Genomic DNA, 26,362 nt, shown 5'->3' on the forward strand with positions numbered 1-26,362 from the left:
CAGTGGCAGGGGAACAATATGGCTACGTTCACACTGCAGGCGAAAGCGCATCAAATCCAATTTTTTTGACCCTATGCGACCCATATCTGATCATGGTGTGACAGTGTGAACGGCACAAATCCGATATTTTACAAATCCGATCTGGGTCACTTTTGTATGTGGTACTGAATCGGATACATATCCGATGTTTTAGAAAGCGACTGCTGTTTGAACGGTCATGTCGCATTAAATCCGTCTTTTACGTCACTGACACAAGACAGACGCCAATTATCAGCGCCGGAGAAGCGCCCGAGAAGACATCGTGGACGCTTCCTGGCCATCCAGTGTAGATGTCAATGAAACTGTTCGGAAGACAACGTGAACATTTTATTTGTACTGTATAATCTGCAGATTCTGACAGAAATCTGCAACTATCCTTCGAAGCACCGCTCCTCTAAAACAGCAATAAGGATCATTATTAGGTTATTTACATTATTAAGTAAATAACAAAATAACTTAAAGCAAAAATTGGAAAATGTAAAGTCTGAAGTATTTATATTAAGGGCCATCAGTCAAACAATACTGTTGCTCTGGGTCTAAACAGAGCGCGTTGTGTGTGACGTCTTCTTTTGCACATGCGGGCCGCTTTGAGCGTTCACACTAGAGCACGTTTGCTGTCACATTTTATTTGTAGTGTGAACAAGCAGACAAAAAAATCGGATTTGATCAAAAAATCGGAATTGAGCATTAAGACCTGCAGTGTGAACGTAGCCTATGAGAACAGCACCACCGAGGCTGGACAGGGAACAATACTGGAAGAGTATATGGAAGAAGGACACAACCCATAACGGTAATGCTCAGTGGCAAGTGGATCTGAGGGCAGACCACAGTAAACTCCCTCAACAGGGTCCATAACCATCACCGTGGCAGGCATCCAAGAAAGGGTCTCCAGTATGAAGAGCTGGACAGCACCAGGCACTGACATGGTTCACGCCTACTGGCTAAAGAAGCTGACTGCACTCCACGAGTGCCTGGCAGCACAAATGAACCAGCTACTAGTTGACGAGAGACACCCAGAATGGCTAACCGGACAGTCCTGATCCTCAAGGACCCCCAGGTCCCCTCCAACTACGGACCAATAACCTGCCTCAGCACCATGTGGAAGCTCCTGTCAGGCATCATAGCGGCTAAGATGAATAGCCACATGGGTCAATACATGAGTGGGGCACAGAAAGGGATTGGCAAGAATACCAGAGATGCAAAACACCAGATACTGGTAGACCAAGTAGTCAGCCGAGACTGCAAGACTAGACTGGAGAAATACAGTCAGATGATAACAAGGAGAGAGAAGGTAGTCAGAACTGAGGGGATCAAACTACCAGAATGCCACATTGCAGACATAGAGGACAGCTACAAGTACCTCGGGATCCCACGGGTAAATGGGAACCATGAAGAGGTCGCTAGAAAAGCTGCAACCACCAAATACCTGCAGAGGGTCAGGCAAGTCCTGAGAAGTCAGCTGAATGGTAAGAACAAGATCCGGGCTATCAACACCTACGCCCTGCCCGTGATCAGGTACCCTGCTAGGTAGGGCTGGGCCATATCATAGCGTTCACGGTAATACCGGTATAATGTTGGGCAACGATAAGAAAATAAAATATCGCGATAGAATATGGGTAAAATGCACATGCGCAGTGCCTTTGTTTTCATACGCACATGGTGGAAAAAACATGGCGGCGACGGCCCTGGTTGAAACGGATGAACCAGAATTGGTTTGTAAAAATGCTGCAACTTCAGTGGTGTGGAACTGGTGCCCCTTATAATCCCGTGTGCCTTATGTATGAATGTATGAATGTATGTATGAATTCTGGTTGTGTTTACTGACCTCGAAATTATTTTATGTACACGGCACTCGAAAATCTGTCAAATGTTTTAGTACGACTTTGCTAAGCTATGAACCCGCACCGCTTGATGGATTGTCGGAGCATTACAGCTATCATAGGCAGGAGCCTCGCGGAGTGATACGTACTGTGCTTCAACATAATATTACCGTATTGTGTGTGTATAACCTCTTTTTAAGTTTTGTAGATATAATAAATGGTTATGCTGAGGATATGTCGACCAATTTCCACTGGAAATACCTTTTGGTTAAACTGTCAGTAAGGAATTTGCATTTGTACTGTTAAATTTTTATATAACTGGAACAGCTGCTTGTTTAAGTGAAAATACATTGATTTTTTATTTTTTTTGCACTAATAAAGTTGTGGAGATGTAAAGTATTTTGTCTAGTGTCAATTATATCGTCAGTTATATTGTTATCGCAAATTTTCAAATGTATATCGTGATAAATATTTTTGGTCTATTTTTTTCTAGATTTTTACCTTTTGCTTCCAGCTGCAACAGAAAAAGGCAAATCTGCCATCTCAGTTTTGATGTATTATTTTTTATTTTTTTTATATTTTTGGCTGTATGCTAAGTTTAAGGAAGGAGGCCAGGGACTGGTGAGTGTCAGGACCATGGTCCAGGATGAGACAACAAACATCCACGAATACATCCGGAAGATGGCCCCAACCGACCGTGTGCTCAGTGAATACCTCAGGCTGCAGAAACCCAAGAATGGGGAGGAAGAGGAGGCACCATCATGGAAGGACAGGCCCCTGCATAGCAGAGGTGGCTGATATCCAGAAATCCTACCAGTGGCTGGACAAAGCTGGACTGAAGGACAGCACAGAGGCACTAATCATGGCAGCACAGGAACAAGCTTTGAGCACAAGATCCATAGAGGCTGGGGTCTATCACACCAGGCAAGACCCCAGGTGCAGGCTGTGTAAAGATGCCCCTGAGACAATCCAGCACATAACAGCAGGGTGTAAGATGCTAGCAGGCAGGGCATACATGGAATGCCATAACCAAGTGGCCGGCATAGTATACAGAAACATCTGTGCCGAATATGGCCTGGAAGTCCCGAGGTCAAACTGGGAGACGCCCCCTAGGGTGGTGGAGAATGACCGAGCTAAGATCCTGTGGGACTTCCAGATACAGACGGACAAAATGATGATGGCTAACCAACCGGACATAGTGGTGGTAGACAAACAGAAGAAGACGGCTGTAGTGATCGATGTAGCGGAATCAATGACAGCAACATCAGAAAGAGGGAACACGAGAAGCTTGAGAATACCAAGGGCTCAGAGAAGAGCTCGACAAGATGTGGAGGGTGAAGGTAACGGTGGTTAATGGTGGAGCTTGAAGGATAGACCATAATTGCCTGTAGGCTGAAATGAAGGTGTGACAGTATGTTTTAACATGCATACTTATCTGCAGTGTGTGACTTTTATTCAAAATGTGAAGCACTTTGCAAGCCTATCTTTTAAAAAGTTCTATACAAATCAATTTATTAATAATAATTAATATTAATATTAGTATTATCAAGGGTGGGGCACATAACAACCATGCTCAGTAGATAGGGAAGCTAGGACCACAGCACCACCTTGAACAGGATCCAGTAACCGTCACGGTGGCAGACCTTCACGTTAGGGATGCAACGATACCAATTTTTTCAAACCAATACTTGGATCTGAGTACTTGCCGATACAGAGTACAAAAACCGATACTTCTACCACACACACACACAAATGCAATGAATTGGAAGACAGGTTTTATTTTATTCTCTGTCGATAAAAAATAAAATCTTAATAAAAATGACCACAAAAAAATTTCAAGTGAAAAATAAGCACTTCTGTTAAATTATTGCAGAGTCTCCACATTGTAATTTAACAAAATATCACTGAACTATTGGCACTGTCTCGAGCTTTCAGAATAATAAATAAACACTTCTGTTTATTTATTATATTTCATATCGCAGCTCGAGTATGCTGAGAAGACGGTGCAATCCTATGTTTTCTACGACCGGCATTGGCTGGTCATCCAGAGCGATAAAATGAGTCAGAGCCTTATTTTAACTGCCCGTGGATTTTCTCTTGACATTTTTCTTCGCTTTTCCAAAACCTGAGTTAAAGTTGGCTGTTCCGGTCCACACTGCTGACATTTTGTTTAGCCTAGCTACAGCAGCCTCCAGTTTCTCTTTTTTATCTGGAGCCACCAGTCTCACTCGCCTAACCCTGTGCCTGTTTAGTGCAGGATGTCCCCCTAGTGGCCAATCTAAAAAACTACAACAGAAATGACAAGCCACCCTCTGATTAATGAAATAAGTTGGTATCGGTTCATGGTATCGGTTAACTTTTACGAGTATGAGTACACACACATTTTGCAGTATCGGCCCCGATACCCGATTCCAGTATCGGTATCGGTGCATCCCTACTTCATGTGTCATATATTCACACCTATTGGCTAAAGAAGCTAACTGCACTCCATAAGCAGCTTCCAGTACAAATGAACTAGCTGCTAATAGATAAAAAACACCCAGAATAGGACAGAAGGCCAGACAGTCCTGATCCACAAGGATCCCCAGAAGGGAATGATAACCTGCCAAAGCACAACATGGAAGCTCCTGTCAGGCCGCATAGCAGCTAAGAGGATCAGGCACATACAGTGGGGCAAAAAAGTATTTAGTCAGCCACCGATTGTGCAAGTTCCCCCACTTAAAATGATGACAGAGGTCAGTAATTTGCACCAGAGGTACACTTCAACTGTGAGAGACAGAATGTGAAAAAAAAAAATCCATGAATTCACATGGTAGGATTTGTAAAGAATTTATTCGTAAATCAGGGTGGAAAATAAGTATTTGGTCAATAACAAAAATACAACTCAATACTTTGTAACATAACCTTTGTTGGCAATAACAGAGGTCAAACGTTTACTATAGGTCTTTACCAGGTTTGCACACACAGTAGCTGGTATTTTGGCCCATTCCTCCATGCAGATCTTCTCAAGAGCAGTGATGTTTTGGGGCTGTCGCCGAGCAACACGGACTTTCAACTCCCGCCACAGATTTTCTATGGGGTTGAGGTCTGGAGACTGGCTAGGCCACTCCAGGACTTTCAAATGCTTCTTACGGAGCCACTCCTTTGTTGCCCGGGCGGTGTGTTTTGGATCATTGTCATGTTGGAAGACCCAGCCTCGTTTCATCTTCAAAGTTCTCACTGATGGAAGGAGGTTTTGGCTCAAAATCTCACGATACTTGGCCCCATTCATTCTGTCCTTAACACGGATCAGTCGTCCTGTCCCCTTGGCAGAAAAACAGCCCCATAGCATGATGTTTCCACCCCCATGCTTCACAGTAGGTATGGTGTTCTTGGGATGCAACTCAGTATTCTTCTTCCTCCAAACACGACGAGTTGAGTTTATACCAAAAAGTTCTACTTTGGTTTCATCTGACCACATGACATTCTCCCAATCCTCTGCTGTATCATCCATGTGCTCTCTGGCAAACTTCAGACGGGCCTGGACATGCACTGGCTTCAGCAGCGGAACACGTCTGGCACTGCGGGATTTGATTCCCTGCCGTTGTAGTGTGTTACTGATGGTGACCTTTGTTACTTTGGTCCCAGCTCTCTGCAGGTCATTCACCAGGTCCCCCCGTGTGGTTCTGGGATCTTTGCTCACCGTTCTCATGATCATTTTGACCCCACGGGATGAGATCTTGCGTGGAGCCCCAGATCGAGGGAGATTATCAGTGGTCTTGTATGTCTTCCATTTTCTGATGATTGCTCCCACAGTTGATTTTTTCACACCAAGCTGCTTGCCTATTGTAGATTCACTCTTCCCAGTCTGGTGCAGGTCTACAATTCTTTTCCTGGTGTCCTTCGAAAGCTCTTTGGTCTTGGCCATGGCGGAGTTTGGAGTCTGACTGGTTGAGGCTGTGGACAGGTGTCTTTTATACAGATGATGAGGTCAAACAGGTGCCATTCATACAGGTAACGAGTGGGGGACAGAAAAGCTTCTTACAGAAGACGTTACAGGTCTGTGAGAGCCAGGGATTTTCCTTGTTTGAGGTGACCAAATACTTATTTTCCACCCTGATTTACGAATAAATTCTTTACAAATCCTACCATGTGAATTCATGGATTTTTTTTTCACATTCTGTCTCTCACAGTTGAAGTGTACCTCTGGTGCAAATTACTGACCTCTGTCATCATTTTAAGTGGGGGAACTTGCACAATCGGTGGCTGACTAAATACTTTTTTGCCCCACTGTAGCTCAATACATGAGCAGGCCCCAGAAAGGAATTGGCAAAAAAGAAAGAGTGTTAGGGTTTAAAATGATTAAACAAAGCTGTTTTTATTGTTTTTATATACACAATGCAGTGTGCTCATAAACAAGTTAGCGCTCCATGTTTGAAGGTCAAAAGCTTCATCCAGCGGCATGTCTGGACTGAAATATTGAAGAGTTGACTTAGCGCAGAGGGTTTTGCAACATGCTTACACATCACACTTGATAATGGTTTGAAGGATATTCTCTGGACCGAAGGGAGTCTGAACAGAATGTCCTGAACTAGATATGTAGAATCAGTAATATTAAAATGATCAGCGCTAGGCAGGGAGGTGTTTTTGTGTCTGTCTTTGTGATTCCAGGAAAAAGGAGCAGATAGGAGGTGGGGACAGAGTGAAGACTCATTAGGAGACAACAGGACTGCCACGTTGCTTCCGGAAGAAGATACCCATAATAGTACTTGTTATTGTTGTAGTATAAAACTGTACGGCCCAAACCAGGGTTATCCTGAGGCAGACAGCTGTTCACATCCATGTCCTTGTAATTTGAACAACAATGCTATAACCTATAGGCCAACTTCAAGACAACTGAACAAGTCACCATCAAGTACCAAGGAGATGCTCTGTCCCAACTGCTGTTCTTCATAGGCATGAAACCCATCACCCATACCTTTAAAAAGATTGAATATGGATACTGACAGTGGAATGGAGCAACTGTTAGCCATTTCCTCTAAATGGATGACATCAAGTTGTATGCCAGGGGTGAGCGACACATCGATTCACTCATCCACACCACGAGGATATAAAGCAACAACAGCTAAATGTCATTTGGAGAAGCAGAGAGGGAATGTAGTCAGAACTGTGGGGATTGCACTAGCAGAAGGCAGACATTGAGGACGGCTACAAGTACTTTGGAATCCCACAGGCAAATGGAAACCATGAAGAAGCCACTAGGAAAACCGCAACCACCAAATACCTGCAGAGAGAAGGTAGGTGCTGAGGAGTCAGCTGAATGGGGAGAAAAAGATCCAGGTAATCACCACCTACACCCTGCCGGTTGTGAGATACCCTGTTGGGATAATCAGCTGGCCAAAGGAGGTGATGCCACTGACATCAAGACAACAAAACCTTCGGCTGTAGAGGCCTGAGTGCCACAAAAAATAAAAGCAAAAAGAAATTCAGGAAAAAACAATAAAGAACCATGAATACATCAGAAAGACAGCCACAACTGATCATGTACTTAGTGAATACCTCAGGCATCAGAAACCTGAGAAAGAAGAGGAGGCAGGGAGAAGAATTATGATGGAAGGATCGGGCCCTGCATGTACCACTGGCAGATAGAAGTGGCTGAAATCCTATCAATCGCTGGACAGAGCTGGACTGAGACGCAGCACATAGGCACATTCGAAAATAAATTTAAAATTATCCTTGAAAGTTGACCTGAAACTTACTGTCATCCAACTACTGTAAATCTGTGCCAAGTTTAATCTCTATTGGCTGCAATATTCCACAAAAATTAAAGGACAATTTTGCTCAATACAGTCAATGCAATATGATCACATCACATCAAAGGAATGTGATAACATTGTGTTAAAAATGTATGTAATGTTCTGAAAGGCACATTCAAGTAAAATGTATTATTATTATTATTATTATTATTATTATTATTATTATTATTATTAAAGATCAGCAGTTTAGCCCCTCCAAGGTTCAAGGTTACTGTATTTATACCTTTAGGTAAATTTGTTTTACAGAAAAAAAAATAGCATATGGCATCCCTTCACAAAACACACACACGTATTTAATCCTGACAGACACATATTTGGTAAATAGACAAGATGACTCAAACCAAAAACAGTTCTTATTAGGTTTAGTGAGAGCGGCAGGGACAAAGCTGTTTTTATAATGCTTTGTCCTGCATCTTGTAACTAGAAACTTCCGTCCAGAGGGAAGACACTGAAATTCACCCCGTAGAGAATGGCAACCATTATAAAGAACTGATAAAGCCACCCTCTGTACCTGTTTAGAGTACAGAGAGGCTAAATCTGATTTAGTGAGTTTTTCTCTGTGACAGAGGTCTGACCAAACCATGCCACCAAACAAAGAGATAAAACAGACTCAATAGAAGAACGATAAAACAAAGTTAAAATTGATTAAAAGACAGTCTAATAGATGGGTTATGGTCAGCAAATCCCAAAGAGGGAGGGATTTATAAGCATTCTTCCACTGAATTTCATGTCAACTATTGAAGATGATTGTTTATGTACATTTTTATTTATTAAAATAAGCCTGTTGGCAGACAGAAGGTAACCCAGAGGAAGAGTCAACTGGCAATTTCATGTCCACAATCACAGATCATTTTTTTATGTAATGTTATATTGAATTTGAACAGAAATGTCCTTATGTTTGTGCAGTGGATTGCGATGAGATGTCCAAGAAGAGGAATCTGATGAGAATTTGAAGTTGAGCTTAATTGTCCTTTATTTTCTGTGGGATATTGAAAAGAAGAATAAATGAACACCCAATCAGGAAAACAATGGTGCAGGAGCTTAATTTCTCTTAATTTCCTGAAGAGACAAAAAGTGAATGTGTTCATTTGTTTGTGTGTTTGTGTGTGTGTGTGTGTGTGTGTGTGTGTGTGTGTGTGTGTGTGTGTGTGTGTGTGTGCTTGCGCCTGTGTTTTCAATCAGCAACAAAGAAGAAGCGCTACTGTAAAGCTTAGTGTAGTCAGTGTAAGAAAATTGATGTCGGCTCGCCTGCAGTGCTCTGTGTTAGCCACTGTTGACCATGACTAGGATTCCATTTAAGTTCTGTCAACTTATTTCCATGGGAAACATGAATTCAGTTCAGGTCAGTTCTTTTTTATTTCAAACATATACATTCACCAACGTTTCATAAAATCATTCCATGCAATTGTTTGAAAAGGAGTAGGCAGAAGTGTATACTTATTTAGCCCTAGGTACTATTTTTGAATTTAAGTAATAAACATTTCATTTTTATTATAGCCTAGAGACTGGCGATCTGTCCAGGTATACCCTGTCTCTTCACCAATGGCAACTGGGATAGTCTCCAACAGCAAACACACAAACAGATTCTGGTCGGTTTAATAGACAGTGTGTCTGCTGCAGCACCAAGCTATAAACCAGGCTATAAGCCTGGTGCTGCATCTCAAAAGACTGTGAGGGGACTTCACTCAGAGATGGAGAAATATGCAAAAACAGCAAATTGCAGCCAAAATAAAGGCTTGCTTTTTGTTCCATCTCTGCACATCTGCATCTGGACCCTAAACTCTGACAGAAACCTCTACACTGCAAAATAGTATGCAAATATTTTGTTGAATTGCTGATGCAGTTATTGTTATCTTGTCCCAAGGCTTGTTCCCCAAGTAGGTTTTCCAACTAAGCTATGTGTACACAGATATTTTATATATAGCAAGATGTATTTTACAGTACAGTGTGAGTGGTTGTTTGCAAGAACTGACCTGGACTACAGCATATTCCACAAGGGATGAAAAACCAAAGAGCAGACAGGCAATGAGCCAAATATCAATAGCCTTTACATAGGAAACCTTTGGTAGCTCTGAAGCCAAGGACATGCTCTCACTGGATAGCGAAAGCACTGACAAAATACCTAGAAAAGCACAGACGTTAACATGTTAATTTTACCATTTTATAATAATCATTTCCAGGTAATTGAGATTTGTGATCATTTAATTCTGCTTGGATACATCAAAAAGAGGAGATTCAATTTTAAAAGTAGTGATCATTATAATACACCATATTGAATATACATATAGCATCGTATTTGCTACAACTCAGTTACATCTGAATGCCTTCTTTAAGAGTTCTGTAAATTGAACATTATGCTCCTTTATCAAGCACAGTATTATATGTATGGCTGCATCAGTATGTCAATCTGAGCAGAGGGAAACAGTAGTATTAAATTATGTTTTAGTGAGGTAAAGTTTTAAGAAGTGAATAATCAGTCTACAGTTACAGCTAGAACTTTTTTCTCATTATTCAATATTCAATCTGTCTTTGTGGGAACAGAGCAACGAAGAATCTTGACTGAAATTAGGTACTGATTCATAATGAAAATCTCATGCATGCGTATAATAATGCTCTCAATAGGACTTGAAAACAAATTTAACATCAGGAAGAGGATGTTTCTCAGAAAATGGCCTGGTTAAAGCCCCTCTGAGACATGCATCTTGTTATTTAATTTGTTGATGTCATGTCTTATTAATCCAATTACAATTCTGTAAAGGCCAGCATAGTCAGATTTGCTTTATATTTGCCCGAATTACATGCTATATATGCTGAAATAACCACATGTTCATAGCAATTGATTACTGAACTAGGTTTGATAAATATTGCTTTACAGTAGCTTTGTGAAGGTGAAATGTAAGAAACAAAATATATGGCTCTACACAGATAAATGACAAATTTATCAGTTTGTCTTCCAGTAACAGTCGTAGCCACAACAAATAAGAATATCCTCATGTACACACAAAGATGCCATACCATTTCTCTATTCTAAAATCTGGATGGCAAGCTTTATGGAACTTAATGGGGTCCATTTTATATAAAGTAACATGAGACCAGGGGAGACTGGATTCAATCAGAACCGATAAAGCTGGGGAGACAGGTGAGACAAGTTTAGAAATTATCCTTGTGCATTAAGGTTAGACATAGACATTTAATCTACATCTGCTTTTTCTTTCTTTTCAGTACATGGTACAGCTTCCTCCCATGCTCCTTGTTTCTCATGAAAACACAGCAAAAGGTTGACCCTTGGAGCTACTCTCACTGGAAAGACATGAGACCTCTCAACTGAATCAACTTTAATCTACTATAATCTTATGCCTTTTGGTTAAGTAAAACTATGTAAAAGTAAAAGTAAAACCATAAAAGTAAAACCATAAAAAAAATGCTTTTCATAAACTTAGTGTTTTTCATGAATTCAGCTGCTGTTTTCAAGAAACCTATTTCAAAGCTGAGATTTTAAAGGGAAGCTCAGTAATAGAACGTAATTCATTGTTCCATTAATTGCACCAGTAGGTATTGACAATGAACCAGCATGGTCAATGCAAGACCTAAGTGGAAATTAACAATTATTAAGTGATTTGTATGGTTTTTTTTTCTTTGAGGTGTCCAACTGTCTTGAATAAAGAAGCAGCTGTGTTACCTGCAAACACAAACAATCAATCAGCGCTGAAATGCAAACATTTGGTTACAGTTTACTTAAATGTAAAGTGATTCAAACAAAGAATGCAAAATGTGGTACTCACCTAGTGGCACCCTTGCAGCTGAGGCATCAGGGTTGATCCAGAATGACAACCAGGACAAAACAACAATCAACAGTGTTGGAGCGTAAACTCCCATCATGTAAAAACCGACCTGCCGTCGCAACGTAAATATAACCTCGACACAGGTGTAGTATCCTGGAAACAGAGAATGATTAAATACTCAAACACACAGATCTTAAATACATAAGATAAGCTGTTCATATTCAATATTTTCTGCATTACTTTGAGACAGACTACCTTATTTTCATTGTAGTTAATAATGGCAAATTATCTTTTTAGACAATCCCGACAATCAGACAACTCCTATGAGCAATCACTTGGTGACAACGCGAACAAAAAACTCGCCTTTAACAGGAAGAAACTATTTGCCATTTTCTGTCACTGGTTGGGGGTAGGGGAGAGTAGAAGTGACAAAAGACACACTAGAAGAGAGCGATAGAGTTTAATCACTGCTAATGATTAAAAATAATAATGGAACACGAAAATGAGGTGAGTGAAGAAGAAACAATCAATGACTCATGGGAAGCCCCAAGCAGCCTAAGCCTATTGCAGCGTAACTATGGGAGGATTCATTTGGGGTGACTGTAGCTCAGGTGGTAGAGCAGGTCATCTACTGATCGGAAGGTTGGTGGTTCGATTCCTGGCTTCCCCTAGTCTGCATGCCAAATATCCTTGGGCAAGATACTAACCCCAAATTGCTCTCCAATGCATCCATCGGAGTATGAATGTGTGTGAATGTTAGCTATAAAAGCACTTAGAGAGATGTGCTTGTGCGAATGGGTGTGAATGGGTGAATGCACAAGTTGTGTAAAGCGCTTTGAGTGCTCAGATGAGTAGAAAAGCGCTATATAAGAACCAGTCCATTTACCATTCAGGCTCACCTGATCCAGAGTTGTCAAAAAGGAAAATTTTAAGCCTAATGTTGAAAGTAGAGAGGGAAGCTGGTTCTGCAGAAGAGGGGCCTGATAACTGAAGGCTCTTCCTCCCATTCTGCTTTGAGAAACTCGGGTAATTCTGCAGTCTGAGAGAAGTGGCCTACTGTGACAATATACTACTATTATTTATTTAAGATAAGATTGGACTTGATTATTTAAGACCTTATTTAAGAAGGATTTTAAATTCTAGATTTAACAGGTAGCCTGAGAGTAAGCGATGGAATTAGAAGAAAATATCATCTCTCTTTCTAGTCCCTGTCAGAACTCTTGCTGCAGCATTCTAAACAAACTGAAGGCTTTACAAGAAGCTCTTAGAGTGACCTGATAATAACGGGTTACTATAGCCTAGCCTAGAAGTAATACATGCACAGACTAGTTTTTGCCTGCATAGTATAATAAAATTTCAATTTACAGAAATTGGACATAAACTTTTAATTCAATTACAGATTACTAACCTGTTCCTTGGTAGTACTTTGTGCAGTTTCCATATTTTATATCCTCTTGCTTGATGTCAAACTGTGGGAGAGCAATCTCATCCATTTGAACTGGGTCAGACTGCCACATGAACACAAGATCACTGGTGGTGTAGCCAACTAAAACATAAAAATTAGAATCATAAATTTTACAGCATCAGCATAATAGACATAAAAAGTACACAATATAATACATAATATGAATAGTTTACATTTTGACTTCAATTTATTTTTTAATTTCTTCGTTTCAACTAATTTTGCCTTCTCCCACTGCAGTATACCATTAGATGAGTATGTTGAAATGGGGATAGCAGCCCAAAAATCTGCTGGAAGTAATTTAAAATCAAGATTCCAGAAGCTACTGGAAGAAGAACAGAGCTCTTTATATTACAGCAGATGTGGTAGTTTTCATGAAATATAACATACAAAGTACTGAGCACTTGTTGGCCCCTTTGACTTCACTCTGTGCTCCTAAACCATCTTGATTGGGCTTTGGTTTCTCCTCAGCACTGTAGCCAGGCTGACAAAAAGTCAGAGCACTGTTGAGCCAACCATTCCTTTAACAGCCAGTAATGACTTCATGAACTTCTTCACAAATAAAATTTTAACCATTAGAGAAAAAAAATGACTGATCTCACAGATGTAACATTATCTACAGCACCATTGATATTCCTTTAGATTCTTTTTCTCCGATTGATCTTTCTGAGTTAACTTCAGTAATTCATTTCTCCAATCCATCTAATGTCTTTTAGACCCCATTCCTATAAGACTGCTCAGAGAACTCCTGCCATGAATTTAAGCTTCGATCTTAAATATGATCAATCTATCTCTAATAATCGGCTATGTACTACAGGCTTTCAAGCTGGCAGTCATTAAACTTAAAAAGCCATCTCTAGAGCCAGCAGTGTTAGCTAATTATAGGCCAATCTCTAACCTTTCATATCAAACATCCTTGAAAGAGTAGTTGTCAAACAGCTAACAGATCATCTGCAGAGGAATGGCTTATTTGAAGAGGTTCAGTCAGGTTTCAGACATATCTGTGAAGGTTCTCAGTCATCCAGGTCATCGTAGTCAAAGGAGCTTGCAAAGAAAAGCATCTGGACTTCTTTAAGTTACTTGAAGACGTTTCACCTCTCATCCGAGAAGCTTCTTCAGTTCTAAGGTCAAATGGTGGAGAGTTCCAGATATAAACCTAGTGGGAGTATCCCCCCCACAGAGGGACAAAAGGACCCCCTGATGATCCTCTAATCGCCTGAGACAAGGTGTGAAACTGGGTGTGGTTCCCAATCAGCCAGAGTTTCTGGTGAGTTCATTGTGAAACCTGGACCCACCTTATCATGCGAATTCCTGAGGTCAGATGGCCCAGGATGTGAGTGGGCGTTAAGGCGTCTGGGGAGGGAACTCAAAACTGGATTATAGATGGCAGAGAGTTGGTGTCGTAAACCACCGCCTCTGTTCAAAGATGGTCGCTTACAGTGGACATAGATGGCTTCTTTCACTCCTCTTTCAAACCAAAGAGGAGTCAGGTTTCAGAGCTCATCACAGCACAGAAACAGCTTTAGTGAAGGTTACAAATGATCTCCTTATGGCCGCTGACAGTGGACTCATCTCTGTGCTTGTCCTGCTAGACCTCAGTGCAGTGTTCGATGCTGTCAACCAAAATATCCTATTAGAGCGATTAGACCACGCTGTCGGCATTACAGGTACCACACACACATATGATACATATCTAACTAATAGACTTCACACATTTTCAATGCTTTGCAGATAACACACAGCTTTATCTATCCATGATACCAGATCTCACACACCAATTAGTTAAACTGCAGGAATGTCTTACTCCCTGAAAAGCCTTCAGTTAATCCAAAATGCTGCAGCAAGACAGTCCCTGTCTCTCTTTCTAGACAGGGACTAGAAAGAGAGAGCAGATTTCTCCAGTATTGGCTTCCCTTTATTGGCTTCCTGTTTAATCCAGAAGTTAATTCAAAATCCTGCTCCTCACACAAGGTCTTAAATAATCAGGCCCCATCTTATCTTAATGACCTTGTAGTACCATATCACCCTATTAGAGCACTTCGCTCTCACACTGCAGACTTACTTGTTGTAAGAGTATTTAAAAGGGTGGGCCATTTATATGGATACACCGTAATAACATGGGAATGGTTGGTGATATTAAAGTCCTGTTTGTGGCACATTAGTATATGTGAGGGGGCAAACTCCTCAAGATGGGTGGTGACCATGGTGGCCATTTAGAAGTCGGCCATCTTGGATACAACTTTTGTTTTTTCAATAGGAAGAGGGCCATGTGACACATCAAACTTATTGGTAATGTCACAAGAACAACAATGGTGTGCTTGGTTTCAACGTAACTTTATTCTTTCATGAGTTATTTACAAGTTTCTCTTTGTTCACAGCCATTGACATGTCGAAGAGGTTAACACGTGAGGAGCGGATCAAAACTGTGTTGATATCTGGTGAACGCAGTAACTGGGTCATTGCAGCAAATTTCAATGCAAGACACCCTACGAGACCACCCATCTCCCATGCTACAGTTAGCAAACTGCTTGCTAAGTGTCGTGAAACTGGTTCAGTGTTGGATTTGCCAAAATGTGGATGCAAGAAAACTGTCACTAATGAAGAAACATCAGTGGCTGTCCTAGCTTCATTCAGCAAGGGCCCACAGCGTAGCACTCGCCGCATGTCACTGGAGAGTGGCATTAGTCGAACATCCCTTCGGCGGATATTAGCTACTCACAAATGGCACCCTTACAAACTCCAGCTACTGCAGCATCTCAACGAGAATGACCCAGATCGGCGCACAGAATTTGCAGAATGGGCAAAACAAAAATTGGAACAGGACCCTCAGTTCACGCAGAAGATTTTGTTCAGTGATGAGGCAAACTTTTATGTGAATAACAACCACTGTGTGAACAAAACCATCGCTATTGGTCTGACACTAACCCACATTGGATGGATCCTCCAAGACTGTTGGAACAACAAAAGTGATGGTTTGGTGTGGTATATGGGGTACAACGATAGTGGGTCCATTCTTCATCAATGGAAACCTCAAGGCCACTGGATATTTGAAATTGCTACATGATGATGTGTTTCCCTCTTTATGCACTGAAGCTGGCACGAGTTTGTTGAGTTTTTCCAGCAAGATGGTGCACCACCACATTATGGGTGCCAGGTCCAAGCATTCCTAGATGAACAGTTTCCTGGAAAGTGGATTGGGGGCCAATCCCAAGGTCTCCCAAGATCGGGAGACCTTGGGATTGGCCCCCAAGGTCTCCCGATCTGACCCCCTTAGACTTTTATCTTTGGGGTCATCTGAAGGCAATTGTCTATGGTGTTGAAGATACGAGATGTGCAGCACCTGAAACTACGGACACTGGATGCCTGTGCTGGCATTTCTCCTGCGGTGTTGAAGAGTGGGAGAAGAGGGTTGCATTGACAATCCAACACAATGGGCAGCACATTGAACACATTTTATAAGTGGTCAGAAACCTGTAAATAACTCATGAAAGAATAAAGTTACATTGAAACCAAGCACACCATTGTTTTTCTTGTGACATTACCAATAAGTTTGTGTCACATGGCCCTCTTCCTATTGAAAAAACAAAAGTTGTATCCAAGATGGCTGACTTCTAAATGACCACCATGGTCACCACCCATCTTGAGGAGTTTGCCCCCTCACATATACTAATGTGCCACAAACAGGACTTTAATATCACCAACCATTCCCATGTTATTACGGTGTATCCATATAAATGGCCCACCCTGTAGTTTATCCAGCTCTATATCCATGTTTTCACTGTACTGCTCTCCTTGTGTCTGCATGTGTGCGTAGGTTCACAATTCAGTAGCAAGCCAAACTCCATGCAAAAGAATACAGGAGTCAGGATGTAGCATCCCAGCTCCCGATGCTTTACTTTACATACCATTAAATCAGAGTGAAACTAAAACATAAAAACAAAAGAATACTATAGTAAAGGGATTAATATAATGATATAGTACAACGCCATATGCATATGTTTGACAGTGCTTTAGCTATTTAGCGTTAGCTGGTTAACAAGGAATGTTCCAGATTTATAACCATGTTCAAAGTTCCCCAATCACAGCCTTTGCATCAGAAATTTTGTTCTCTCGTTAATTATTTCATTTAATTGTAGTTTTAATTTTAAAATATTGCAAACTTTCCAGGTCTTCTTCACATTCCTACAGAGTGCTGAAGTTTTGAAATGTATCATTAATTCTTATTTTTAATACCTTTTAAGTTGTCAAAGAGTAAATTGGCAGAGAGTTAGTAATTAAAATGCAATTTAGTAGCACGCTGTGTTCAACGCTGCTGATATATATTTTTTCGTCTCATCTCTACAGCATAGCTCTGCTCACTTACCTTCCACTCCTCACCCCAATAAGTGAACAAAGCTGACCAAGTCCTTCAGAAGCAGCTATACCCATGGCTGCATCGGAGCTCTAGTTCCTCTTATGGTATATATAGTTTTTTTGTATTCAGACAGAGAAACTTCAGATGGTTAATGAACTCGAGGAGTAATGGTGGACAAGCAGAGGAAGACAGCCATAGATGTAGCTATAACAAGTGTCAGCAACATCAGCTGGAAGGAAGGCGAGAAGCTCAAGAAATAACAAGGGTGGAGAGAGCAGCTAGATCAGGAATATACTCACAACTCTCCAGCTGCATCTTGCATAGCTGTGTGTCCATTGGGAAAAGCGTAAGATCCAAGGGACAAGACAGTGTCACCGACAGCCTGCATGTGTAAACAGAAAACACACAACAGGCTCAACAGGACAAAGAAAAAATTGTCCTATTACTGTATAATCCTTTTTTAAAAATAAGTTAATTTACCAGCTTTTTATGCTAACAACGCATCCTAAACTCTTTCTTACTGATTCCAGAGATATGTAGAGCGAGATAGCAAAATTAAAATTCTATGAAAAATAATATTTAATATGTTATCTAATAATAACACAAATAAAACACAACATTTTACACAAGTCGTTAGGTGGAAATTTTCTCAAGTATGAAGAAAAATGTCCTCATGTGTTGCTCTGCCATTCCCCTCTCTCACAGTATTCATCCTTCAAACTCGGGTCCTCTGCTGCAAGACACTCATGCAGTGCAGTCAGCTTCTTCAGCCAGTAGGCATGAACCATGTCAGGACCTATTGCTGACCAACTCTTCATACTGGAGACCGTTTCTTGAATTTCTGCCACTGTGATTGTTACTGGACTCTTCAGGGATGTTGCTGTGGTCTGCTGTGGTCCTCATATTGTTCCCCTGCCACTAAGAGTACACCTTGGATGGTTCTGTGGAGAACAGCTGGTTTATTCTCCTGCCTTCGATCTCTCTGGTGTACCTCTTCAAGCAGCTGACCAAGGCTGTGAGTCTTTGCTTGACAGTTTCCAAGGCCTCAGATATGGACAGCTTGCTGTACTTCTTAAGCACCTTCTTCACTGCCCATTTCTGCAGCTCCAATAGTTGGCTTACTTCCCTCCATGCTACCTTGATCTTAGCCTCTAGTCATCTTCTCCATGGAGGGTACTGCTCCTTGTGGCTGCTCAACTTGTAGCCAAGCATCTCACTGTTTGCTGCTGCCGTAGTGTAGATCAACTTGTTAGTCTCTGTAATGGTGGCGGTAGGTATAGTCAGTAGTGCTGCATTTACATCATCTAGTAGACCTTCAGAGGGCACCTCACATAATCTTGGTAACCGGCTACAGTAGCGAGCTCCTCTTGCACTCAACGATCCTTCTTCCATCGCACTTGGGGCTTCGTACTCAATCCCGGGTGGGGGTGAAGATATCTCCCCCCTGACCTGTCATCTATGATATATATTTACAGAGACAAAACTCCACAGCATGTGCTCCTATATTAGAAACATACTATAACCCTGCAGTTACCACAGATGTGCTCAGCACACTGACAACATGTGTGTAGTGCTATACTATTGAATGAAGCCTAATCACTCTTTTTCCCAAATGTGAGAAAAATAAAATATTCATATTTTGCATGATCTAATTTAAATTCAATCAAGACTAAAGCATATTTCATACAAGATAGCAAAAAAAGGCTAATGGTAAAACCTGTCACATTGATAGATGCCTCTGATTTTAAGCCTCTAGCCGTCAGTTTCTAATACTTGTTACCTACCATTTGACAATTTTATAGGCTATGCCAGACCATATATTGCCACCACTGTTCTTAATAGTGATGCATGTGAATTATTTAATGCTACAACAGTGCCACTGTTACTGTTCTAATCCCTCAAAATAGAAATAGAAATCTTTGTTAATATATCACCATATAATACCTAAAAGTTAACCAATTTTTTCTAAAAACAGCTTAGAGTCACTGAAAAAAAGAAAAGATTAAAGTCACTTTTATGAATCAATAATTTCTCCATGACCCTCAGAGAAAGACAAAAACTTTAAACTGTCTCTAAAGGCTACAGACTCTGCTACAAACTGAGGTCAGTGGGCTTTTCTGGAAATGATAACTTTATTTTCCAGACAACTGATTAGTTCTGCATGTATTAATGACTTCTATAACACTGTTCCAGGTCACTTTGGGTGTACAACAAACGGGTACTCATGAGAGCTTTCAAGAGAAACAAAGCTCTCTTGCTCCCATTAAGTGTTTGCACCTTCTCGATTTACACACTACAAGCCACCTTTTCATGCAACATACTAACTTTTTGTAGGGCTAAATATGTATGGCTGAGGCTCATGAGAATCACTCACTTTTTTTAAGAGAGCAAAATGTGATTTCTTAAACATAAGTCATGACAGGATAATCACAGTGATTGTCCAATTCATGGCAATCCATCCAGAAGTTATTTTCTTCAGAATATTAAAAGGTATTCATTGTTTAAAAAGAATGAGGCAAAAAATGGATTATGGGTCCCATAGATAGATTAAAACAGATTTAAAAGCACACCTCATGCTGATCAGGACGTCTCCATTCCTGAAGATGAAGAGCAGTATATTGTCTTGTGTGACATCATGAAAGTTTGCATTTTTTTCATTTGCAAAGAAAAGATCTGGTTTCCATAAACACTGGAACATTTTGGGATCAATAGTTAGTGCGTCACTCTTATAATCTGTAGGAAGCTGTAGACGAGGGTCATTCCATCTTTGTCGAAGAAATATATTTACTCTGTAGTCCTGCAAAGACAAATATTGTATTAATAATTTGCACTACATCAACTCCTACTTGTTAGGGATAATATTTAAAATGAAACATATTGTGAAACTTTTCTTTTTTTTATTCTGCTATTTTTCTTAAGTCTGGTCATACTTGTGCAATCCTATTTTTTTCCATATGTCACCAATAAACAGCTGTATCCTGAGTCAGGCTAAAACAGTAACATGTAGCAAGTGTCTGCTCAATTCTTCAGTATTAATAATACTAATGTAGTTATGTTGATTCATTTATTTAACAGAATACAGTGAATGACTATCATTAATGCAATGCGTATTTGTAAAAATATACAATCTGCATCTTTATCTTATCTGCATCTCTCCAACATTTAGTAGTTTGAGCCAAATTCCATTAATCTAATATCCATTGTTTGTAGCTGTATTACCATAGTCGTCTCCTGGATAGACCCAAAGCTGTTAATGAAGATGTTCACTCTGGACTCAACGGGGATACCTGAGATATAGACACAAGGACACAAAGCAATATAAAGTAAGATGATTCTAAAAGAAGGGTGTGCATACTGAATAAATTAGTAAACATTCTTTTACTGGTCAGCAAGTTACCCCATGTGATCATGCAAACACGGGTAAAAACAAAACAAAACAAAACAAAAAAACGTGCATTTTTACAACTTTAAAAAAGGATTTTTTTGTCTTTTGCATTGGTACCAAACAGTACACCTACACTGGAATTTTACATAAGATTCAGCCTTTTTAGAAATAAGAAGATACAGCACAGCAATAAATACCCAGCCAGCTGTCAGCTAACAGTCCCTCCTCCTTCCCTTTAGGCTTATCTATTTTCTACTACAAGCACACTCCTTTCACTCAATTGTGGTGACACTTAAAAAAAAAAAAGCCTCAGTATTATTGTGAAGTCTTTGCCTTATAATATAAAGCCCATTGAGGCCACTGTTTTGATTTGGTGCTAAATAAATAAAACTGAACTGAATTTCACATTGATATGAAAGCTTTCGTTGTAAACCTCTTCACCCATTAAAAAATGAAAATTTAAAAATAAATTAAGTCAGTTTGACAATTCAGACATTTTATACTGCTAAACTACACCAAAACGATTTCCAGTAAACAGTTCTTGATGTAGCCCTTTCAATATAATCCAATAAATGCATACAATTCATAGAAAAATAATATTCTTGTACACAAGCTTTCACATGTATCGCAAACAGATGTGGTTTGGGATCTGGTTTCTGAGAGTGGTAGAACAATTTTTTTCATTTAGCATTATGAGACTTATGAGCATGTCCTTCATTTTTTCTGTTAGGTTGCAGCTTAATATTTTCACTAATTCTCTAGATTTATTTAAACTGTTATATTGTGTATAAAGTCTTAAGTTACCTATAATTTCTCTATAGTATTTCTCTGCACTGCATGAGTGTCTGTATATATATATATATATATTAAAAAAAAACCAGCACGCCCCTGCGGGCGGTTTATCCTTCAAGCTCGGGTCCTCTACCAGAGGCCTGGGAGCTTGAGGGTCCTGCGCAGTATCTTAGCTGTTCCCAGGACTGCGCTCTTCTGGACAGAGATCTCCGATGTTATTCCCGGGATCTGCTGGAGCCACTCGCCTAGCTTGGGAGTCACCGCACCTAGTGCTCCGATTACCACGGGGACCACCGATACCTTCACCCTCCACATCCTCTCGAGCTCTTCTCTGAGCCCTTGGTATTTCTCCAGCTTCTCGTGTTCCTTCTTCCTGATATTGCTGTCATTCGGAACCGCTACATCGATCACTACGGCCGTCTTCTTCTGTTTGTCTACTACCAATATGTCCGGTTGGTTAGCCACCACCATTTTGTCCGTCTGTATCTGGAAGTCCCACAGGATCTTAGCTCGGTCATTCTCCACCACCTTTGGGGGCATTTCCCATTTTGACCTCGGGACTTCCAGGTTATACTCAGCACAGATGTTCCTGTACACTATGCCGGCCACTTGGTTATGGCATTCCATGTATGCCTTGCCTGCTAGCATCTTGCACCCTGCTGTTATGTGCTGGATTGTCTCTGGGGCATCTTTACACAGCCTGCACCTGGGGTCTTGCCTGGTGTGATAGACCCCAGCCTCTATGGATCTTGTACTCAGAGCTTGTTCTTGTGCTGCCATGATTAGTGCCTCTGTGCTATCTTTCAGTCCAGCCTTGTCCAGCCACTGGTAGGATTTCTGGATATCAGCCACCTCCTCTATCTGCCAGTGGTACATACCGTGCAGGGGCCTGTCCTTCCATGATGGTTCCTCGTCTCCCTCCTCTTTCTTGGGTTTCTGCTGCCTGAGGTATTCACTGAGCACGCTGTCAGTTGGGGCCATCTTCGTGATGTATTCTTGGATGTTCGTTGTCTCATCCTGGACTATGGTGCTGACACTCACCAGTCCCCGGCCCCCTTCCTTCCGCTTAGCGTACAGCCTCAGGGTGCTGGACTTGGGGTGAAACCCTCCATGCATGGTAAGGAGCTTTCTTGTCTTTATGTCAGTGGCTTCTATCTCCTCCTTTGGCCAACTTATTACCCCAGCAGGGTACCTGATCACGGGCAGGGCGTACGTGTTGATGGCCCGGATCTTGTTCTTACCGTTCAACTGACTCCTCAGGACTTGCCTGACCCTCTGCAGGTACTTGGTGGTTGCAGCTTTCCTAGCGGCCTCTTCATGGTTCCCATTCGCCTGCGGGATCCCCAGGTACTTGTAACTGTCCTCTATGTCTGCAATGTTGCCTTCTGGTAGTTCAATCCCCTCAGTTCTGACTACCTTCCCTCTCTTTGTTACCATCCGACTACACTTCTCCAGCCCGAACGACATTCCAATGTCATTGCTGTATATCCTGGTAGTGTGGATCAGTGAATCGGTGTCTCGTTCACTCTTGGCATACAGCTTGATGTCATCCATGTACAGGAGGTGGCTGACAACTGCTCCGTTCCGTAGTCGGTATCCGTAGCCAGTCTTGTTAATGATCTCACTGAGGGAGTTCAGGCCTATGCAGAACAGCAGTGGGGACAGAGCATCTCCCTGGTAGATCCCGCACTTGATGGTGACTTGTGCTATGGGCTTGGAGTTGGCCTCTAGTGTTGTACGCCACATCCCCATTGAGTTCCTGATGAAGGCTCTTAGGGTCCCATTGATCTTGTACAATTCTAGGCATTCCAGTATCCAGCTGTGGGGCATTGAGTCATAGGCCTTCTTGTAATCAATCCAGGCAGTGCACAGGTTGGTTAGTCTGGTCTTGCAGTCTCGGCTGACTGTTCTGTCTACCAGTAGCTGGTGTTTTGTGCCTCTGGTATTCTTGCCAATTCCTTTCTGTGTCCCGCTCATGTATTGACCCATGTGCCTGTTCATCTTAGCCGACATGATGCCTGACAGGAGCTTCCATGTAGTACTGAGGCAGGTTATTGGTCGGTAGTTGGAGGGGACTGGTCCCTTCTTGGGGTCCTTGGGGATCAGGATCGTCCGACCTTCGGTTAGCCATTCCGGGTGTCTCTCATCAACTAGCAGCTGGTTCATTTGTGCTGCCAGACGCTCGTGGAGTGCAGTCAGCTTCTTCAGCCAGTAGGCGTGAACCATGTCGGGCCCTGGTGCTGTCCAACTCTTCATACTGGAGACCCTTTCTTGGATATCTGCCACTGTGATGGTTACTGGACCCTGTTCAGGGAGGTCGCTATGGTCTGCCCTCAGATCCACTAGCCACTGAGCATTGCCGTTATGGGTTGCGTCCTTCTCCCATATGCTCTTCCAGTATTGCTCCGTCTCCAGCCTTGGTGGTGCTGTTCTCTTATTATTGTTCCCTTGCCACTGAGAGTACACCTTTGCTGGTTCTGTGGAGAACAGCTGGTTTATTCTCCTGCCTTCTATCTCTCTGGTGTACCTCCTCAAGCGGCTGGCCAAGGCTGTGAGTCTTTGCTTGGCAGTTTCCAAGGCCTCAGGTATGGACAGCTTGCTGTATTTCTTATGCACCTTCTTTGTCGCACCTTTCTGCAACTCCGTTAGTTGGCTAACCTCCCTCCGTGCTACTTTAATCTTGCCCTCTAGCCTCCTTCTCCATGGAGGGTACTGCCCCTTGTGGCTGTTCAACTTGTAGTCAAGCATCTCACTGATCACTGCTGCCGTATTGTAGATCAGCTTGTTAGTGTCGGTAATCGTGGCTGTAGGTATCGTCCGTAGTGCTGCATTAACATCATCATGTGTATATGTATGTGTATATATGTATGTGTATACATGTGTATATATATGTGTGTATATGTGTATGTATATGTGTGTATATGTGTGTGTATATATATATATACACACATATATATATATATATGCGTGTATATATATATATATATATATGTATATATATATATATATATATACATATATACACACACACACACACACACACACACTAGGGATGCAACGATACCAATTTTTTCAAACCGATACGATACCGATACTTGGATCTGAGTACTTGCCGATACAGAGTACAAAAACCGATACTTCTACCACACACAAATGCAATGAATTGGAAGACAGGTTTTATTTTATTCGCTGCCGATAAAAAATAAAATCTTAATAAAAATGACCACAAAAAATTTTGAAGTGAAAAATAAGCACTTCTGTTAAATTATTGCAGAGTCTCCTCATTGTAATTTAACAAAATATCACTGAACTATTGGCACTGTCCCGAGCTTTCACAATAATAAATAAACACTTCTGTTGAGAATAAAATAAATTAAATTAGGTTTGAGAATAAAATAAACTTTTAAATTATTGCAGAGTGTCCATATTGTAAACAAACAAACAAAATAACGAAAGTATTTGGCATTGACAAACAAACTCCTCATCTGCCCGTGGATCATCAGTCCACTGTGCCGTTAAATCAAGGACTAATATCGTGCACACACTGCTTGTCTTTACCTCTTCAGTAAGTTTTCGCACCATTATCTCCCTGATGTATAGGCGGTTGGGAATTTCATATCGCAGCTCGAGTATGCTGAGAAGAATCCTATGTTTTCTACGACCGGCATTGGCTGGTCATCCAGAGCGATAAAATGAGTCAGAGCCTCTGTTATTTTAACTGCCCGTGGATTTTCTCTTGACATTTTCATCGCTTTTCCAAAACCTGAGTTAAAGTTGGCTGTTCCACACTGCTGACATTTTGTTTAGCCTAGCTACAGCAGCCTCCAGTTTCTCTTTTTTATCTGGAGCCGCCAGTCTCACTCGCCTAACCCTGTGCCTTTTTAGCGCGGGATGTCCCCCTAGTGGCCAATCTAAAAAACTACAACAGAAATGACAAGCCACCCTCTAATTAATGAAATAAGTTAGTATCGGTTCATGGTATCGGTTAACTTTTACGAGTATGAGTACACACACATTTTACAGTATCGGCCCCAATACCCGATACCAGTATCGGTGCATCCCTTATATATATATATATATATATATATATATATATATATATATATATATATATATATATATATATATATATGTGTGTGTGTGTGTGTGTGTGTGTATATGTGTGTGTGTGTGTATTATTTGTTCATGCAATTTGTACTAATCTCTTGCACAATCTCAGTCGCACTTTTACCTCTTTAACTTAAAAAATAAAAATTAGGTTATCATTCTCAGGGGGAAAAGCAAACAAAACACAACCCACATGTATTTAATGAAATTGGCAGACTTAACAATAGCAATTATGATGGACATGTGCATACTAATGTACTCATATAAAACTATTTGTATTATAAACCAATAAACTTTTTCACTAAAAATTGTGATTGAAAACACCCATCTACCTGTGCAGTAAGTAATATGTGAGAGGTATATGTAGTACTTAGTACTATAGTGTTATAATGACCACTGGTGTGTGTTTTATGTTATTATTTAGAAATCACTCTATACACTTTGACTGCCATAAGAAGCATTGATGGGACCATGTTAAACAAATGGCCCTGACTGCCTTCTTTCACTTAATCATCACTAAATTTAGAAATATCCTGACTCCGTGATGCTGACAAATTAGTTCATGCATTTGTTTCTTACTGAATTATTGTGATTCCTTACTATCTAGCACTTGTATTAATGAGGACTCAAAAGTCTTCAAGTATTATATCATCTCAATATATCATCCTGCTGTCAGACTAAATCAGGGATTATACTTTCTGTCTCCACTAAGGTCCGCTTGAGTTCCAGTGACGTAAATTATCATCATAAGACGATAAGTATGAGGATCCATGCAAACACAACTGCCTGTTTTTTGTGACCATGTGAACTCCTCCACAGAAAATTT

General features: G+C 41.0%; 1 protein-coding gene across 2 annotated transcripts in view; it reads right to left on the reverse strand.

Moving 5' to 3' along the window:
- Positions 1–26,362, reverse strand: part of LOC146517622 (glycine receptor subunit beta-like) — a 60,025-nt gene that overhangs the window by 8,749 nt on the left and 24,914 nt on the right. For both annotated transcript variants that reach the window (XM_085164033.1, XM_085164031.1), the window contains 6 exons: positions 20,472–20,539; positions 19,823–20,049; positions 17,552–17,634; positions 12,845–12,982; positions 11,437–11,589; positions 9,628–9,776 (listed from right to left, as the gene is read on the reverse strand). In XM_085164033.1, coding sequence (XP_085020159.1) covers positions 9,628–9,776; positions 11,437–11,589; positions 12,845–12,982; positions 17,552–17,634; positions 19,823–20,049; positions 20,472–20,539 — 818 coding nt within the window. The remainder of the gene's footprint in view (positions 1–9,627; positions 9,777–11,436; positions 11,590–12,844; positions 12,983–17,551; positions 17,635–19,822; positions 20,050–20,471; positions 20,540–26,362) is intronic.

The sequence above is a fragment of the Neolamprologus multifasciatus genome, chromosome 6, assembly GCF_963576455.1.
Source record: "Neolamprologus multifasciatus chromosome 6, fNeoMul1.2, whole genome shotgun sequence".
NCBI lineage: Eukaryota > Metazoa > Chordata > Actinopteri > Cichliformes > Cichlidae > Neolamprologus > Neolamprologus multifasciatus.